The 18,926-nt window shown below is 53.4% G+C and overlaps 1 protein-coding gene across 2 annotated transcripts in view; it reads right to left on the reverse strand.

Annotated features, from left to right (window-relative positions):
* The window catches only part of PPIE (peptidylprolyl isomerase E), a 201,852-nt gene that overhangs the window by 135,657 nt on the left and 47,269 nt on the right, over positions 1-18,926 (reverse strand). For both annotated transcript variants that reach the window (XM_078680768.1, XM_078680769.1), the window contains exons 2-4: positions 8,860-8,958; positions 2,622-2,665; positions 1,959-1,985 (exon numbers count right to left, since the gene is read on the reverse strand). In XM_078680768.1, the coding sequence (XP_078536894.1) occupies positions 1,959-1,985; positions 2,622-2,665; positions 8,860-8,958 (170 nt within the window). The remainder of the gene's footprint in view (positions 1-1,958; positions 1,986-2,621; positions 2,666-8,859; positions 8,959-18,926) is intronic.

Raw genomic sequence — 18,926 nt, forward strand, 5'->3', positions numbered from 1 at the left:
GTACTATGGTGGTATTTTATAAGACCCTGCTGATAGACTGTGTTTCTCTATTGACAATGACACTGCTTTATTGATGAATGTGTATCGCTGCCGGCCTGATATGGTTGTAGGCACACTGCTGTGTATGTGAGCACGATGGACAATAAAAGTTTATAATAACAAAAAACAAAAAAAAATTACACCAGCCTAATTTAAAATATTGCCCAGGCCTAAAAAACATGTGCTGCCTCAGTTGTGATTATTCGGTGGACATTTTGAAGATGTAACGTGAAACATATGACGGAAATAAACAGTAAATCCAAAAAAGACGGATTTGTGTTTACAATGATCATTGTAGTACCCAGCAGTAATTCACTCTGAAGCTTTGTATGCAGTTACACTGTTGAAATTCTATCTTAGAGTTCCTTATGAAGTCCTAAAAATGCATCTGTGAGCATCAGTGTCCGGGTTTGAAGTAATATGGTATGACCGAAGGGTGATATTTCCAACATAGGCACTGGATGTATACCACTGCTCTCGCTTTTTCCTGCCTAAGACATAGGGACACGAAGGTATAAGGACAATAGATATCCATAGAGTAGTTCACATAGGATAAAATAAATACGGACACTTGTGCACACAGTCATCATCCAATGAATATCGATCCACAAAGACAAGCAGACAGAGACTCCTGCAACACTCAAATAGATAGAGACACAAAGACAAGCAACACCCATCTACATAGACACAAATACAAGCAGAGACTCCTGCAACACCCACCTACATAGACAAATACGAGCAGAGACTCCTGCAACACCCACCTACATAGAGACACACATATAAGCAGACTCCTGCAACACCCACCTCCATAGAGACACAAAGACAAGCAACACCCACCTAAATAGACACAAATAGAAGCATAGACTCCTGCAACACCCACCTACATAGAGACACAAAGACAAGCAGACGTACTCCTGTAACACCCTTCTACATAGAGAGACAAATACAAGCAGACATAGAGACTCCTGAAACACCCACCTACATATACACACAAAGACAAGCAGAGACTCCTGCAACACCTTCCTACATAGAGACACAAATACAAGCAGTCAGAGATGGAGACAAAGACAAGCAGACAGACTTCTGCAACACCCACCTACATGGAGACACAGACATGAAGGCATAGAGACTCTTGCAAAACCCACCTACATGGAGACACAAAGACAAGCAGACTCATACAACACCCACCTACATAGAGACACAAAGACAAGCAGACAGACTACCGCAACACCTACCTACATAGACACATAAAGACAAGCAGACAGACTCCTGCAACAACAACCTACATAGACAAGCAGACAGACTCCTGCAACACCCACCTACATAGACACAAATACAAGCAGATATAGACTCCTGCAACACCCACCTACATGGAGACACAAAGACAAGCAGACAGAGACTCTTGCAACACCCACCTACATGGAGACACAAAGACAAGTCCAATGGGCAGATCCTCTGTCCCAAGCTATAACAACTAATCTCGAAGCCAGGGGCATGTGTAATCAGACTACTGGGCAGTGAGAAACTCACACTCCCATTTTAGCGCTCTGAAACTCTTCTGCGGACACACCCTTTGCTCCATACCATACAATACAAAACCAAAACTGGCAGCGTCTGATGTACCTGGTGAGATGGGATTCGGAAAACTCCATTTGAGGTGACATATCTCACTTCTAGACGAAGGTCACCATGCCCAGCTAATGAAGACTGCTCAGGCCGAACAGATCGATTTGCACAAGACTGTTCCATGGTGCCACAGAATCCATTTAGAACCAGACATTCGATTTTAGGCAGCATTACCACTTTTAAGAACGGAGGGCCAGATACACGGTGGGTGGTAATAATAGACAGTATCCGACAAACACTTTCATAATAAAACAACCCATGAGTAAGATAAAGAAAAAAAAATCGATTCATACCATGTTATCAATTGCAGCAACAGCATCCTGCAGAGAGTTGGAAAAAGGAAACTATTAATGTCACCATCAGAAAGGAGCAACAAGCAAGTATCAGCTGAGTCTCTCGACCCAGACCACTCCCAAGGACTAGTGTACTGGGTCCCATTGTTCTGTATTTATGATTCTTTAATGGCAGCTCTCCAAAGAGATGCCTTCGACCCTAGGACAACCTGTGTAAGCTCCCACCTATGGACAACACTGAGGACACACAAAGTGGGATGTTAAAGGATAACTTGCAGCAAGGTCCTGATGGTTTAGTTCTGCTGCATTAGATTATGGTTCACCTTTTGGAGGTACAATGGTAAAGGATTTACTAAAACCAGGTGTGGAGAGGGCTGCAAGATGGCTGAACCAGGCTTATAGAACATTCCTGCTCTGAGGGAGCAATGATACAATGGGTAGTAAAAACAGCCCCCTTACTGTTACTTGACGGAACAGACGTCATCTTGCAACTGGTTCTCTCAGAACACAGAGCAAGGACGATTCCCCAGATACAAAAGATTAAGGAGCAGAAGGATCTCCCTTCCTAGTCAAACACAGACTTGAAGGGATACAACACACCTGACTCCCATTATTACGCAGGTATACCATTCTGGCGATTAGAAGATGGTTGATGAGTCTTACCTCTGCCAGTTCAAACTCAATGAAAGCGAATCCGCGGTGCTTTTCTGTTGGAGACAAAAAAATGTTCCATGAGTGCTGAGACATCAAGTGGCAAGAATTGCCAAACCCACGCAAATTCCAGGAGCCCTCCCAGTGTAGCCAATGGTTTCATAAAGGCAATTGTCTGTGGAAGGCAGCACAATTCACACACACCCAGGGGACAGGCCTAGGTCTGACAAGCAGCATCAGTTACAGAGGTGGCGTGTGAGTAGGGTAATGATCCTGGCAAAGCTGTACGTAAGCACAACAACTTACTTACTTTGTACAGCCACCTCATAGTCTAAGTAGCTCTCTACAGCAGATATATTCTCACCCAGGACAACCTTCTCCAAAGATAGATCACACCCCAGTCACCTCTCTGGGCAGCCATTTCATGGTCTCCACATTGCATCTACAGTCTATGAAACCAGATCATGTCCCACACAGGAGTACCATACACTGCTCTGTGTGCCAGATCACATCCCGCACAGAAGATGGCTTTCTTTATCCAAATGAATCATGTCTCAGACAGCACTCTGTACAGCTGGATCAACTCCCACACACTGCTTTATGGCAACGGATCACATTCCAGAGAGCTCTTTGTAGTGGGTTTGCATCTCACATAGCCCCCTGTGCAACCTGTCACTTAGCGCAGTGCTACACGCAGATGGCTTGACGTCCCAGTGCATTTTAAGCATGCCCTATACAGATCAGAACCATAGCAAGTGCTGCAGATACTACAGACACCACATAAGGTCAATAACCCAAAGCATCAAGTGTATTGAGCTCCAAGCTCACCCCCTTTAGTGATCTTCAAAGAAGGTTTACATCACGATTCTTCGCAGCAAGATCACTCCCAACACAGATGAACACTACAGTAGGTTCACATCTCAGATAGTGAAGTACTTTTTACAGCAGGTTCATACCCCACGGAGGCTTTTGTGCATGAGGTCAACATCCCACATCTGTCCAATTGATTTATGCATTTGGAAGTGAGACTAGATGGAATCTAGAATCATCCCTAACGGGCACACACTTCGTTGTCTTCTGAATGAGGAAGACTTCCACTCCTGTTCATTGTTTGAAGTTCATGAAATAAAATGAACTTCAAACAATGAACAGGAGTGGAAGTCTTCCTCATTCAGAAGACAACGAAGTGTGTGCCCGTTAGGGATGATTCTAGATTCCATCTAGTCTCACTTCCAAATTCAATTATCGACGTCGTAGGACCCTCGACGCCTCCTTCCGGTGCACCAGAAACTTTAATAACGTATTTATCATCATACAAATTTTTCGAGCTGTGCATCTATCCAACATTTATTCAATTGATTTATGCCTCATATGGAATTCTATACAGCAGTTTCATGTCACACCAACCCACACAACAAAAGTCCAGTGCAACAAGTTCAGAACCCACACGGTTCTCTGTGCATCAGGTTTAGGGTTTACACAACACTCTGTGCACCAGGCTTAAGTTCCACAAAGCAAAGCACTGTCAGTAGGTTAACAACCCAGATAAGTACGAACAACTTTTGTAGTTATGCAATCCTAGAACATATTGTAGGAAGCTGGCTCCGTATATTCTATACCAAAGTGAGGTATAGTGTGCGCAGAGTCCAGTGGAACTCCAAAGGTAGGCAGAGGTAAAATTAGATAGAACCTTTCTCTCTATTTGTGGTAGTGTGGGCGAGCAAAAAGGCAGTATCAGAGGACAGTATTAAGCATTTGTTGTACACACTCAGTCAGGAAATGAATTCACACACTCAAAGACTGAACTGCAGACCAATTGTTTTTGCAAAAAATATTATTTTAGTTATTTTATTTCTAGAACCAAGCAAGCCTGGCACAGGTAATCAATAAATACTTTACAGTAATACATGCTGATTGTAAAACAGTTCAATTGCAATTGTAAATGTACTATGGTTTGACTTACAGTATTATTTCAGAGAAATTCAATCACTTGTAAATACAGTACATGGACTTGAATAGGATTTTCAGTAAAAATAGCAGGTAAGTCACTTTTGGATTACTTTTCTTACTCAGTGGTGTACGCCTGGATGCAGCACTGGGTCATTTTTGTTAAATCGTACAGTTTTAAAGAATTTCTTTAGGTTTCAAAACTCCAAACGTAGAAACTGTTTCAGGAAAACGTGTCAATGTTATCCTACGGAGGAAAATATGGTTATTGTTTTTTAGGTATGTATTGGGTAGTGGGAGTTGAGGATCTGGGGATGGACTCTTGGGTCCCCCAGGGTCAGTGATGCACTCTTGTTACACCCTTAGCGGCACTAGGGCGGCCGTGTGCAGAGTGTTGAGGCCCAATGTTATCCAATGGGGGATATGGGGCCTCCGGTTGGTGGCTGCTGGCAAGCAGGCCACTGGGCTGTGGGAGCAAAGATCCTGGACTTTAGCTCAGGGTAAATGGGGGAACAAATTAGCACCAAAAGGTGCACCCTCAGTGGCACTAGGGCGGCCGGGTGCAGGGTGCAGTTTTGAGGTCCAATGCCCTGTTGTTTCCAATGGAAAACCTCCGGTTTGCAAAAGCACTGCAGGCAGGGAGACGAAGGACTTCTGGGTGCGACCACCACTTGAGAGGTAAGTTGGGAAGTTAGGGGTTGGTTAGGCACTGTTGGTTGCGGCACACAAGTTTGTTGGGCGTCAGGTGTAGGGGTGCCTTTTGGGGTCAGATCTTCTTGCCAGCTACTAGTCGCGGTTTGGGGGGCCTTCTGGATTTAGGCTGCAGATGTCGACTGGAGGCTTGAAGCAGGTCAGGGGTCACTGAATCTCAGGTCAGGATCGCCGGGGTGACCTCTTCGTAGGGTTTGCACACTCGAGCTTGGGCTGTGGACGGCGGATGCAGAGTGGGGCGGATTCGCGGTTTCTGGCTACCGCCAGAGGTTGCAGTTGAACAAATCCGGTGTTCACGGGAGAAGCAGTCTTTGGAAGTGAAGGCAGGCAGGTCCTTCGGGGTTTTTGAGGTTGCTGGCTGCAGGACACACCGGGAGCAGGTTCGAGGGGGAGACAGGCTGGTAGGGCTGGGGCCAAGTCAGTGGGTGTCTTCCTCTTGTTAGCTACTGCATGGCTGTTCGGTCCTTCTTCTTTTCTTCTTGTTTCTTGGGTGGATCTGCATGAGCAAAGTTCAGGGGTGCCCCTAAATACTAGATTTAGGGGTGTTACAGATAGGTAAAAGGCAGGGACCAATGGGTCTCTTCCCTGGGGTGGGTACACCCCCTATTATGCCACCCTCCAGTGGGAGGAGGGCATGTGCATGTCCCTCGTTGGCTGACTCACCCCATCTTTAAGATGGCGTGTACTGAGAGTTGTGCTTCACCTCGCCTCCCCCACCTGAGGGGTGGAGTTGGCAGAGGTGGTCACACCTCTCTTCCTCACTAGTATTTCCCGCCGGTTCTCCCGCCCAAGGTGGGGTAAGAACCAGTGGGGACCAGTTGCTGAAAGCAGCAATTGGCCTGGGGAAGCTCCCAAAGGCGGCAATCCTTTGAAGCTTCCCCTTCGTGAACCCTGCCAATCCTGGGGGAGGAGGCTTGGCACCTCATCCCAGGATGTGCATTGTTTCAGGCCGCAGAGAGCAGCAGGCTTTCGACCCAGGGGTCCAGAAACATGTCTGTCGGTGGCAGCTGAAAGCAGCCACTAAGCCTGGACACTAGTGGTGGGTTAGTTTTCAGGGGGTATCTCTAAGATGCCCTCGGTGTGCATTTTTCATTCAATCCCACACTGACATCAGTGTGGGTTTAATGTGCTGGGAAGTTTGATACCAAACTTCTCAGTTTTCAGTGTAGCCATTATGGTGATGTGAAGTATGTAATGACAAACCCCCAGCACCATATACTCTTAATTGCAGCACTGCACTTACAATGTCTAAGAATGGACTTAGACAATGTATGGGGTAGAGGGCTCATGCATTTGTACCCTCACCACAGGTTTAGTGCACCCAGCTAGAGGGGTGACTGGCCTATGCCAGGACAGTGGGTTGTAGGCAGGGCACACAGAGATGTGTGCCATGTTGACTCTTCACTTTGTTTTGCACCAAAACACGCAGCCTGCAAAGGCAGTGTGTGAGTGTAATGGTACAGGACCACTAAGGGTGGCACACTAAGTGCTGCAGCCCTTTGAGGCTTCTCTGGCTTCAGTGCCCTTTACCAGGGACTGGCCTGTGGCCAGAGATGTCAAATGGGTTAGTTTTGGGGAAAGAACACAGGCCCTGGGATCCCGATTGGCAGGGACCCAGGGCACACCAAGTAAAAGTGCATCAGTAGTCTATCAAAAAGTGGGGGGGTTACTGCAACAGAAACCCCCTTTCCTACACATATTTAATTGCAGTTGTTCCAAAGATCAGCTTTGCCACTGCTATATTTATTTATACCACTTGTAATTACTCCTGGGAGCTCCCACTATGTCATCATATCTGGTAAAAGGGATATCTTCTCAAGGATAAGCACAGACTACATTTGCTGCAACTATGTTTAAATGAATTGTAGGAAGGCACCCAAAACAAGTGCCTTCCTCAAATGTATTAAATGTAAATGTAATTATCTGCTGGTGCACTACACTATAAGATTTTAGAGCACCAAAAGCACCCAACAAACAGGTTCCAAACAAACTCTCCATTTTGCGTACTGTTTTATTTGTTGCAGGTTGGATTGTCCGGAGTTAGTGAACAACTCAAATCAGAACTTTAAATTGCAACAATTGAATGAAAGTTATTAATGAGAACAGGAAGTAGGCAGGGAATAATTTCAAATAAAGCAATAAGTAAAACGAAAAAAACTCATCGAAAAGAGATGGCAATGGGGTAGAAATTAGAATGGAACATGCTTTGGTGCAGGATTAAAAATTCACCTTCCATCCCGCTCTGTGCAAGAGCAGCAAGAGGGGGAAATGGCATGGAAGGGAGAGAAAAGAGGACAGGAGAGGTGGGGGATAATAAAGTAAGGTGGAAGAAGATAAAGTGGATATTAAAGTTAAACTTTTTAAAAAGTAAGACTGAAAAAACTTAAAGTTCGAACCAATTACTGGCAACCAATTACAATGCAACTGGGTACTTTCAATGAATCATGTGTTTAAAAAAAGCAGCTCCTCAAACCCAAACTCGTGAACTACTGTCATAGATTTGGCTTCTCCATCTCACAAAGTTCAGGTCTAATACCATGTCCATTTCCACAAAGAAAGTCTCTGGGGTGTCCGACCTGCCTTTTGAACACTAGCACATATTCATGATATGATCTAAGATTACGACATTGGGGTAATTTAAAATAAACCCCAGTTTAGGGGTGCACACGTACCACAGAAAAGCTAGCATACAAGGGGATTTCCTACTTGTGCCACATAATTTACCATATGTGCATAATGTCTGCAGATTTCAGTAGAACGGTTTGGGGCAGAAACTAAAGCACACCTCTCATTGGCTGCTTGTTGTATTAAGACAATCATCCCTTCTGAATGGTTAGCAGTCAGAAAGTGCTCCTGAGGGATTGGAGGAGGTGCTTGTGTTTAATTTTCAACACGAACAATATTCTACAAGCTTAAATTCACTTGCAACAGGAATTCGATAAAGTACTTTAGTTTAGCAGGATTGTCAATTATAATTCAACAAGATGTATAAGTGAGCGGACAGATAAAATACTACTCGATTAGGATCCATGTCATACATACTATTTCTTTATGTTTTATTGAATTAGTTTATAAATTTGTATGTCAATTCATGTGTTAATCATTTTTTTAAAAGCTGAAGTTTTCTCAAGAATTCTGTTAGACTAACCCTAAATATTTTACAACCGTTTATTGTCTGTTGCCTGAATCTTAAAGTGACTCTGTATAAGACACTCACATAATAAACCAGGAATAGCGGAGGCTGTTTGTTGGAAATGGCAGTTTTCAGCAGCTCCATGCTGTGACCATAAAGAATAAAACAAAATCGGACGTGTTTCGAGAGAAGGGATTTTAAACATAAGTAGGATGTGCAACATTAATGAGATGCACCTGGAGTACAAAAAACATGTATGTTTCTGTTTCACTAACTTCAATATTACACACCTACTAATTAAATTAACTTACTCAGAATCAGAATGGACTTGCACAAATGCTGATCCGGTATTTAAATGCAAGACAATATTATTCATCATTAAGACGACTAATGTTTTTTGTAACATTCTTATAATAGCTATAGTTGTCTTTCTTTAGTAAAGTGAGACCAGGGCCTTACCCGTCTCATAGTCCAATGGGATCTGGATGTCGGTGATGTCACCGAAGGGAATAAAGGCGGCGTGCAGAACCTTCTCGTCCACTTCTTCTGCTAGTCCACCTGCACGGAAAAGAGCATGTAAGTATGTTACACTGTCAGAGGCCACACAGAGCAAGGCTAGGGAAACAACCAGGGCCCATTAAAATGACATGAACGAAAATAATGAATAACTAGTCACAAACACTGCTAACTGGCGCAGCAGTAAGAGTAGGAGCATTACAATCATTTGCAATGTGTTTTGAAAACCTGCAAGCGGAGCGTAAACATGCACTTTGTACTTACAGTAACTGCGCCTCTTTTACTGACATCCTTGCTTCTCAGAAGCAAAGACTGTAAGGACTAAGTGCGTGCTTACGCACCGCTTGCACATAAATAAAAGGCACTGTCATTTACAATGCCAATTGATCAAACCCTCGCAAATGTGAGACCTTTTGCATTGTGAATACTTTTTTTGAAAGGGTTTGAGGGGTTTGGAGGGGGTGGGGGGAGTTTTATATAGCGTGAACTAGATCCGACGGTATCAGAGCGCTTTACATGAGCACCAGTTGCGTTACAGACGGACACGTTTATTTTGTTAGGCACTGGGAGATTAACTGCTTTGCCCAGAATCAGAGAATGTCGAGCGTTCCGGCCAAGACTCAAACCCAGTTCCCCAGCTTCGAGGTCGACCGCTCTATCCGTTAGACCTTAGTAGTTGAAAGAGTTGATTCATAAGCGTGAGGTGCAAGGGAGTCTGTCCCAGAGTACACGTCCTCCATGCCATCACAATGATGACTCGAGGTCCGAGAACAACGATATTCTTGAACATCTGCAAGAGGTAAATAATAAATGGGTTAATGCATTTAATAAGAGGAGGGCAGCTGAAAGTTGCTGGCTTTTAAGTGCTCAATGCACTATTGAGGCAGCAGAAGCGGACAACATTTAGTGATCAGCTTTTCTTATTGAAAATACAGTCCATTACCGAAGTGTTCCGATACCACAGTCAGTGGTGCATTGAAAAACAGATGTCACGTGTATTGCAATTCATGGTCACTAAGGCAACCAAGAAAGACAAAACCGTACTTGCAAATGGATATGGGTGGGAGAATGAACAAGCATTGGAAATGCAATAGGTCTCGCATTAGAAAAGTTGGAGTTATTGGTCTTGTAAATGACATATTTTATTTATTTGTTGGTTTTTAAAATTGCTAAATTGATGGCTTTGTCATTTACAATGCCAATAGTTATAACTTTCGCGAATGTGACACCTATAGCATTTGGAATGCAACATGTTTTGTATTTACGTGACTTAGATGGCAGCTCTGGTCGTTAGGCCACATCTCTAGAGAGCAGGAGAGTGCAGCAGGGGAGAGAAGCACAGCAATGCAATAGGTCTCGCATTAGGAAAGTTTGAGCTATTGGTATTGTAAAGGACACATTTTTTATTTATGTGCTTGTTTTGAAAATAGCGAAATTAATAGCTTTGTTATTTACAATGCCAATAGTTTTATCTTTCGCAAATGTGACACCTATTGTAACACAATATGTGTTGTGAGGGTGAGTGAGGGTGAGGGGTTGAGGGTGAGGGGTTGAGGGTGGGTGAGGGGTTGAGGGTGAGTGGTTGAGGGTGAGTGAGGGTGAGGGGTTGAGGGGGAGTGAGGGTGAGGGGTTGAGGGTGAGTGAGGGTGAGGGTGAGTGAGGGTGAGTGAGGGTGAGTGAGGGTGAGTGAGGGTGAGTGAGGGTGAGTGAGGGTGAGTGAGGGTGAGTGAGGGTGAGTGAGGGTGAGGGGTTGAGGGTGAATGAGGGTGAGTGAGGGTGAGGGGTTGAGGGTGAGTGAGGGTGAGGGTGAGTGAGGGTGAGGGTGAGTGAGGGTGAGGGGTTGAGGGTGAGTGAGGGTGAGTGAGGGTGAGGGTGAGTGAGTGAGGGGTTGAGGGTGAGGGTGAGTGAGGGTGAGGGTGAGTGAGTGAGGGGTTGAGGGTGAGGGTGGGTGAGGGTGAGTGAGGGTGAGGGTGAGTGAGGGGTTGAGGGTGAGTGAGGGTGAGGGTGAATGAGGGTGAGTGAGGGTGAGGGTGAGTGAGGGTGAGGGGTTGAGGGTGAGTGAGGGTGAGGGTGAGTGAGGGTGAGGGAGAGTGAGGGTGAGTGAGGGTGAGGGTGGGTGAGGGGGTGATGAGGGTGAGTGAGGGTGAGGGGTTGAGGGTGAGTGAGGGTGAGGGTGAGGGGTTGAGGGTGAGTGAGGGTGAGTGAGGGTGAGTGTGAGGGTGAGGGGTTGAGGGTGGGTGAGGGTGAGGGGTTGAGGGTGGGTGAGGGTGAGTGAGGGAGGGGTTGAGGGTGAGGGGTTGAGGGTGGGTGAGGGTGAGGGGTTGAGGGTGGGTGAGGGTGAGGGGTTGAGGGTGGGTGAGGGTGAGGGGTTGAGGGTGGGTGAGGGTGAGGGGTTGAGGGTGAGTGAGGGTGAGGGGTTGAGGGTGAGTGAGGGTGAGGGGTTGAGGGTGAGTGTGAGGGTGAGGGGTTGAGGGTGAGTGAGGGTGAGGGTGTGAGGGTGAGGGGGTGAGGGGTTGAGGGTGAGTGCAGAGGGGGGTTGAGGGTGAGGGGTGAGGGTGAGGGGGTGAGGGTGAGGGGGTGAGGGTGAGTGAGGGGTTGAGGGTGAGGGGGTGAGGGTGAGGGGTTGAGGGTGAGGGTGAGGGTGAGTGAGGGGGTTGAGGTGAGGGTGGTTGAGGGTGAGGGGTTGAGGGTGCGGGGTTGAGGGTGCGGGGTTGAGGGTGCGGGGTTGAGGGTGAGGGGGTGAGGGTGAGGGGGTGAGGGTGAGGGGGTGAGGGGTTGAGGGTGCGGGGTTGAGGGTGCGGGGTTGAGGGTGAGGGTGAGGGTTGAGGGTGGGTGAGGGGTTGAGGGTGAGTGAGGGTGAGGGGTTGAGGGTGAGTGAGGGTGAGTGAGGGTGAGTGAGGGTGGGTGAGGGTGGGTGAGGGGTTGAGGGTGGGTGAGGGTGAGTGAGGGTGAGGGGTTGAGGGTGAGGGTGAGAGGTTGAGGGTGGGTGAGGGGTTGAGGGTGAGGGGTTGAGGGTGGGTGAGGGTGAGGGGTTGAGGGTGGGTGAGGGTGAGGGGTTGAGGGTGGGTGAGGGGTTGAGGGGTGAGTGAGGGTGAGGGGTTGAGGGTGAGTGTGAGGGTGAGTGAGGGTGAGGGGGTGAGGGGGTGAGGGTGAGGGGGTGAGGGTGAGAGGGGGGGAGGGGTTGAGGGTGAGGGGGTGAGGGTGAGTGAGGGGTTGAGGGTGAGGGGTTGAGGGTGAGGGGTTGAGGGTGAGGGTGTGAGGGTGAGGGTGAGGGGTTGAGGGTGAGGGTGTGAGGGTGAGGGGTTGAGGGTGAGTGAGGGGTTGAGGGTGAGGGGGTGAGGGTGAGGGTGAGGGGGTGAGGGGGTGAGGGGGTGAGGGGGTAGGGTGAGGGTGAGGGTGAGGGGGTTGAGGGTGAGGGGTGAGGGGGTGAGGGGTTGAGGGTGAGGGGGTGAGGGTGAGGGGGTGAGGGGGTGAGGGTGAGGGTGAGGGGTTGAGGGTGAGGGGTTGGGGGTGAGGGGTTGGGGGTGAGGGGTTGAGGGTGAGGGTTGAGGGTGAGTGAGGGTGAGGGGTTGAGGGTGAGGGGTTGAGGGTGAGGGGTTGAGGGTGAGTGAGGGTGAGTGAGGGTGAGTGAGGGTGAGGGTGAGTGAGGGTGAGGGTGAGGGGTTGAGGGTGGGTGAGGGTTGAGGGTGGGTGAGGGTGAGTGAGGGTGAGGGGTTGAGGGTGAGTGAGGGTTTGAGGGTGAGTGAGGGTGAGTGAGGGTGAGTGAGTGTGAGGGTGAGGGGTTGAGGGTGGGTGAGGGTGAGGGGTTGAGGGTGGGTGAGGGTGAGGGGTTGAGGGTGGGTGAGGGTGACGGGTTGAGGGTGAGGGGTTGAGGGTGCGGGGTTGAGGGTGAGGGTGCGGGGTGAGGGTGAGGGGGTGAGGGGTTGAGGGTGCGGGGTTGAGGGTGAGGGGGTGAGGGTGAGGGGTTGAGGGTGAGGGGTTGAGGGTGAGGGGTTGAGGGTGAGTGGGTGAGGGGTTGAGGGTGAGGGGTTGAGGGTGGGTGAGGGTGAGGGTGAGGGGTTGAGGGTGGGTGAGGGGTTGAGGGTGGGTGAGGGGTTGAGGGTGAGGGGTTGAGGGTGGGTGAGGGGTTGAGGGTGGGTGAGGGGTTGAGGGTGAGGGGTTGCGGGTGAGGGGTTGAGGGTGAGGGGTTGAGGTGAGTGAGGGTGAGGGGTTGAGGGTGAGTGAGTGTGAGGGTGAGGGGTTGAGGGTGAGGGTGAGTGAGGGGGTGAGGGTGAGGGGTTGAGGGTGAGGGGGTGAGGGTGAGTGAGGGGTTGAGGGTGAGGGGGTGAGGGTGAGTGAGGGGTTGAGGGTGAGTGAGGGGTTGAGGGTGAGGGGTTGAGGGTGAGGGGTTGAGGGTGAGGGGGTGAGGGGGTGAGGGGTTGAGGGTGAGGGGTTGAGGGTGAGGGGTTGAGGGTGAGTGAGTGTGAGGGTGAGGGGGTGAGGGTGAGTGAGGGGGTGAGGGGTTGAGGGTGAGGGGGTGAGGGTGAGTGAGGGGTTGAGGGTGAGGGGTTGAGGGTGAGGGGTTGAGGGTGAGGGGTTGAGGGTGTGAGGGTGTGAGGGTGAGGGGTTGAGGGTGAGGGGTTGAGGGTGTGAGGGTGAGGGTGAGGGTGAGGGTGAGGGGTTGAGGGTGAGGGGTTGAGGGTGAGGGGTTGAGGGTGAGGGGTTGAGGGTGAGTGAGGGTGAGGGGTTGAGGGTGAGAGGGTGAGGGTGAGTGAGGGTGAGTGAGGGTGAGTGAGTGTGAGGGTGAGGGGTTGAGGGTGGGTGAGGGTGAGGGGTTGAGGGTGAGTGTGAGGGTGAGGGGTTGAGGGTGGGTGAGGGGTTGAGGGTGAGGGGTTGAGGGTGGGTGAGGGTGAGGGGTTGAGGGTGGGTGAGGGTGAGGGGTTGAGGGTGGGTGAGGGTGAGGGGTTGAGGGGTGGGGAGGGTGAGGGCTTGACGGTGAGTGAGGGTGAGGGGTTGAGGGTGAGTGAGGGTGAGGGGTTGAGGGTGAGTGTGAGGGGTTGAGGGTGAGTGAGTGTGAGGGTGAGGGTGTGAGGGTGAGGGGTTGAGGGTGAGGGTGAGTGAGGGGTGAGGGGTTGAGGGTGAGGGGGTGAGGGTGAGTGAGGGGTTGAGGGTGAGGGGGTGAGGGTGAGGGGTGAGGGTGAGGGGGTGAGGGTGAGGGGTTGAGGGTGAGGGGTTGAGGGTGAGGGTGAGGGTGAGTGAGGGGTGAGGGGTTGAGGGTGAGGGGGTGAGGGTGAGTGAGGGGTTGAGGGTGAGGGGGTGAGGGGTTGAGGGTGAGGGGGTGAGGGTGAGAGAGGGGTTGAGGGTGAGGAGGTGAGGGGGTGAGGGGTGAGGGGGTGAGGGGGTGAGGGGTAGAGGGTGAGGGGTTGAGGGTGAGGGGTGAGGGTGAGGGGTTGAGGGTGAGGGGTTGGGGGTGAGGGTTGGGGGTGAGGGGTGGGGGTGAGTGAGGGGTTGAGGGGGTGAGGGGGTGAGGGGTTGAGGGTGAGGGGTTGAGGGGTGAGGGGTTGAGGGTGAGGGGTTGAGGGTGAGGGGTGAGGGTGAGTGAGGGTGAGGGGTTAAGGGTGAGTGAGGGTGAGGGGTTAAGGGTGAGTGAGGGTGAGTGAGGGTGAGTGAGGGTGAGTGAGGGTGAGGGTGAGTGAGGGTGAGTGAGGGTGGGTGAGGGTGAGTGAGGGTGAGTGAGGGTGAGTGAGGGTGAGTGAGGGTGAGTGAGGGTGAGTGAGGGTGAGTGAGGGTGAGGTGAGTGAGGGTGAGTGAGGGTGAGGGTGAGAGGGTGAGGGTGAGTGAGGGTGAGGGTGAGTGAGGGTGAGGGTGAGTGAGGGTGAGAGTGAGGGTGAGGGTGAGTGAGGGGAGGGTGAGTGAGGGTGAGGGGTTGAGGGTGAGGGGTTGAGGGTGAGGGGTTGAGGGGTTGAGGGTGCGGGGTTGCGGGTGCGGGGTTGAGGGTGCGGGGTTGAGGGTGGGGGGTGAGGGGTTGAGGGTGCGGGGTGAGGGTGAGGGGGTGAGGGGGTGAGGGTGAGGGGTTGAGGGTGAGGGGTGAGGGTGAGGGGTTGAGGGTGAGGGGTTGAGGGTGGGGGTGAGGGGTTGAGGGTGAGGGGTTGAGGGTGGGGGTGAGGGTGAGGGGTGAGGGGTGAGGGGTTGGGGGTGAGGGGTTGAGGGTGAGGGGTTGAGGGTGAGGGGTTGAGGGTGAGGGGTTGGGGGTGAGGGGTTGAGGGTGAGGGGGTGAGGGGTTGAGGGTGAGGGGTTGAGGGTGAGGGGGTTGAGGGTGAGGGGTTGAGGGTGAGGGGTTGAGGGTGAGTGAGGGGTTGAGGGTGAGGGGGTGAGGGTGAGGGGGTGAGGGTGAGGGGGTGAGGGTGAGGGGTTGAGGGGGTGAGGGGTTGAGGGTGAGGGGGAGAGGGTGAGTGAGGGTTGAGGGTGAGTGAGGGGTTGAGGGTGAGTGAGGGGTTGAGGGGTTGAGGGTGAGGGTGAGGGGTTGAGGGTGAGGGGTGAGGGTGAGTGAGGGGGTGAGGGTGAGTGAGGGGGTGAGGGTGAGGGGGTTGAGGGTGAGGGGTGAGGGAGGGAGGGTGAGGGGGTTGAGGGTGAGGGGTTGAGGGTGAGGGGTTGAGGGGTTGAGGGGAGGGTGAGGGGTTGAGGGGGAGGGGTTGAGGGTGAGGGGGTGAGGGGTTGAGGGTGAGGGGTTGAGGGTGAGGGTTGAGGGTGAGGGGTTGATGGTCAGGGGTTGAGGGTGAGGGGTTGAGGGTGAGGGGTTGAGGGTGAGTGTGGGGTTGAGGGTGAGGGGGTGAGGGTGAGGGGGTGAGGGTGAGGGGGTGAGGGTGAGGGGGTGAGGGTGAGGGGGTGAGGGTGAGGGGTTGAGGGGGTGAGGGGTGAGTGAGGGGTTGAGGGTGGTTGAGGGGTTGAGGGTGGTTGAGGGGTTGAGGGTGAGGGTGTGAGGGTGAGGGGTTGAGGGTGAGGGGTTGAGGGTGAGGGGGTGAGGGTGAGTGAGGGGGTGAGGGTGAGTGAGGGGGTGAGGGTGAGTGAGGGGGTGAGGGGTTGAGGGTGAGGGGTAGAGGGTGAGGGGGTGAGGGGTTGAGGGTGAGGGGTGAGGGTGAGGGGTTAGGGTTGAGGGGTTGGGGTGAGGGTGAGTGAGGGGTTGAGGGTGAGGGGTTGAGGGTGAGGGGTTGAGGGTGAGTGAGGGTGAGTGAGGGAGGAGTGAGGGGTTGAGGGTGAGTGAGGGTGAGGGGTTGAGGGTGAGTGAGGGTGAGGGTGAGTGAGGGTGAGTGAGGGTGAGTGAGGGTGAGGGTTGAGGGTGGTGAGGGTGAGGGTGAGTGAGGGTGAGGGGTTGAGGGTGAGTGAGGGTGAGGGTGAGGGGTTGAGGGTGAGGGTGGGTGAGGGTGAGTGGTGTGAGGGGTTGAGGGTGGGTGAGGGTGAGGGGTTGAGGGTGGGTGAGGGGTTGAGGGTGAGTGTGAGGGTGAGGGGTTGAGGGTGGGTGAGGGGTGAGGGTGAGGGGGAGAGGGTGAGGGTGCGGGTGGGTGAGGGGTTGAGGGTGGGTGAGGGGTTGAGGGTGGGTGAGGGTGAGGGGTTGAGGGTGAGTGAGGGGTTGAGGGTGGTTGAGGGGTTGAGGGTGAGGGGTTGAGGGTGAGGGGGTGAGGGTGAGTGAGGGGGTGAAGGTGAGTGAGGGGGTGAGGGGTTGGGGTGAGGGGGTGAGGGTGAGGGGTTGAGGGTGAGGGGGTGAGGGTGAGGGGTTGAGGGTGAGGGGGTGAGGGGTGAGGGTGAGGGGTTGAGGGTGAGTGAGGGTGAGGGTGAGGGGATGAGGGTGAGTGAGTGTGAGGGTGAGGGGGTGAGGGTGAGTGAGGGGTTGAGGGTGAGGGGTGAGGGTGAGTGAGGGGTTGAGGGGTTGAGGGTGAGGGGTTGAGGGTGAGAGGTTGAGGGTGAGGGGTTGAGGGTGAGGGTGAGGGGTTGAGGGAGAGGGTGAGGGGGTGAGGTGTGAGGGTGAGGGGGTGAGGGGTTGAGGGGTTGAGGGATTGAGGGTGAGGGGTTGAGGGTGAGGGGTTGAGGGTGAGGGGTTGAGGGTGAGGGGTTGAGGGTGAGGGGTTGAGGGTGAGGGGTTGAGGGTGAGGGGTTGAGGGTGAGTGAGGGTGAGGGGTTAAGGGTGAGTGAGGGTGAGGGGTTAAGGGTGAGTGAGGGTGAGTGAGGGTGAGTGAGGGTGAGTGAGGGTGAGGGTGAGTGAGGGTGAGTGAGGGTGAGTGAGGGTGAGGGTGAGGGTGAGTGAGGGTGAGGGTGAGTGAGGGTGAGGGTGGGTGAGGGTGAGTGAGGGTGAGTGAGGGTGAGGGTGAGTGAGGGTGAGGGTGAGTGAGGGTGAGGGTGAGTGAGGGTGAGGGTGAGTGAGGGTGAGGGTGAGTGAGGGTGAGAGTGAGGGTGAGGGTGGGTGAGGGTGAGGGGTTGAGGGTGAGGGGTTGAGGGTGAGGGGTGAGGGTGCGGGGTTGAGGGTGCGGGGTTGAGGGTGCGGGGTGAGGGTGCGGGGTTGAGGGTGAGGGGGTGAGGGGTTGAGGGTGCGGGGTTGAGGGTGAGGGGGTGAGGGGGTGAGGGTGAGGGGTTGAGGGTGCGGGGTGAGGGTGAGGGGTTGAGGGTGAGGGGTTGAGGGTGAGGGGTTGAGGGTGAGGGGTTGAGGGTGGGGGTGAGGGGTTGAGGGAGGGTGAGGGTGGGGGTGAGGGGGTGAGGGTGAGGGGGTGAGGGGTGAGGGGTTGGGGGTGAGGGGTTGAGGGTGAGGGGTTGAGGGTGAGGGGTTGAGGGTGAGGGGTTGAGGGTGAGGGGTTGAGGGTGAGGGTGTGAGGGGGTGAGGGGTTGAGGGTGAGGGGGTGAGGGGTTGAGGGTGAGGGGTTGAGGGTGAGGGGTTGAGGGTGAGGGGTTGAGGGTGAGGGGTTGAGGGTGAGGGGTTGAGGGTGAGTGAGGGGTTGAGGGTGAGGGGGTGAGGGTGAGGGGTGAGGGTGAGGGGGTGAGGGTGAGGGGTTGAGGGGTTGAGGGGGTGAGGGGTTGAGGGTGAGGGGGTGAGGGTGAGTGAGGGGTTGAGGGTGAGTGAGGGGTTGAGGGTGAGTGAGGGGTTGAGGGGTTGAGGGTGAGGGTGTGAGGGTGAGGGGTTGAGGGTGAGGGGTGAGGGTGAGTGAGGGTGAGTGAGGGGGTGAGGGTGAGGGGTTGAGGGTGAGGGGTGAGGGGGTGAGGGTGAGGGGTTGAGGGTGAGGGGTGAGGGTGAGGGGTTGAGGGGTTGAGGGTGAGGGGTTGAGGGGTTGAGGGGTTGAGGGGGAGGGGTTGAGGGTGAGGGGTGAGGGTTGAGGGTGAGGGGTTGAGGGTGAGGGGTAGAGGGTGAGGGGTGAGGGTGAGGGGGTTGAGGGTGAGGGGTTGAGGGTGAGTGTGGGGTTGAGGGTGAGGGGGTGAGGGGGTGAGGGTGAGGGGGTGAGGGTGAGGGGAGGGGGTGAGGGTGAGGGGTGAGGGTGAGGGGTGAGGGTGAGGGGTTGAGGGGGTGAGGGGGTGAGGGTGAGTGAGGGGTTGAGGGTGGTTGAGGGGTTGAGGGTGAGGGTGTGAGGGTGAGGGGTTGAGGGTGAGGGGTTGAGGGTGAGGGGTTGAGGGTGAGTGAGGGGGTGAGGGTGAGTGAGGGGGTGAGGGGTTGAGGGTGAGGGGGTGAGGGTGAGGGGTTGAGGGTGAGGGGGTGAGGGGTTGAGGGTGAGGGGTTGAGGGTGAGGGGTTAGGGTTGAGGGGTTGGGGTGAGGGTGAGTGAGGGGTTGAGGGTGAGGGGTTGAGGGTGAGGGGTTGAGGGTGAGTGAGGGTGAGTGAGGGGTTGAGGGTGAGTGAGGGTGAGGGGTTGAGGGTGAGTGAGGGTGAGGGGAGTGAGGGTGAGTGAGGGTGAGTGAGGGTGAGGGGTTGAGGGTGAGTGAGGGTGAGGGTGAGTGAGGGTGAGGGGTTGAGGGTGAGTGAGGTGAGGGTGAGGGGTTGAGGGTGAGGGTGGGTGA

The sequence above is a fragment of the Lissotriton helveticus genome, chromosome 3_1, assembly GCF_964261635.1.
Source record: "Lissotriton helveticus chromosome 3_1, aLisHel1.1, whole genome shotgun sequence".
Taxonomy (NCBI): Eukaryota; Metazoa; Chordata; class Amphibia; order Caudata; family Salamandridae; genus Lissotriton; species Lissotriton helveticus.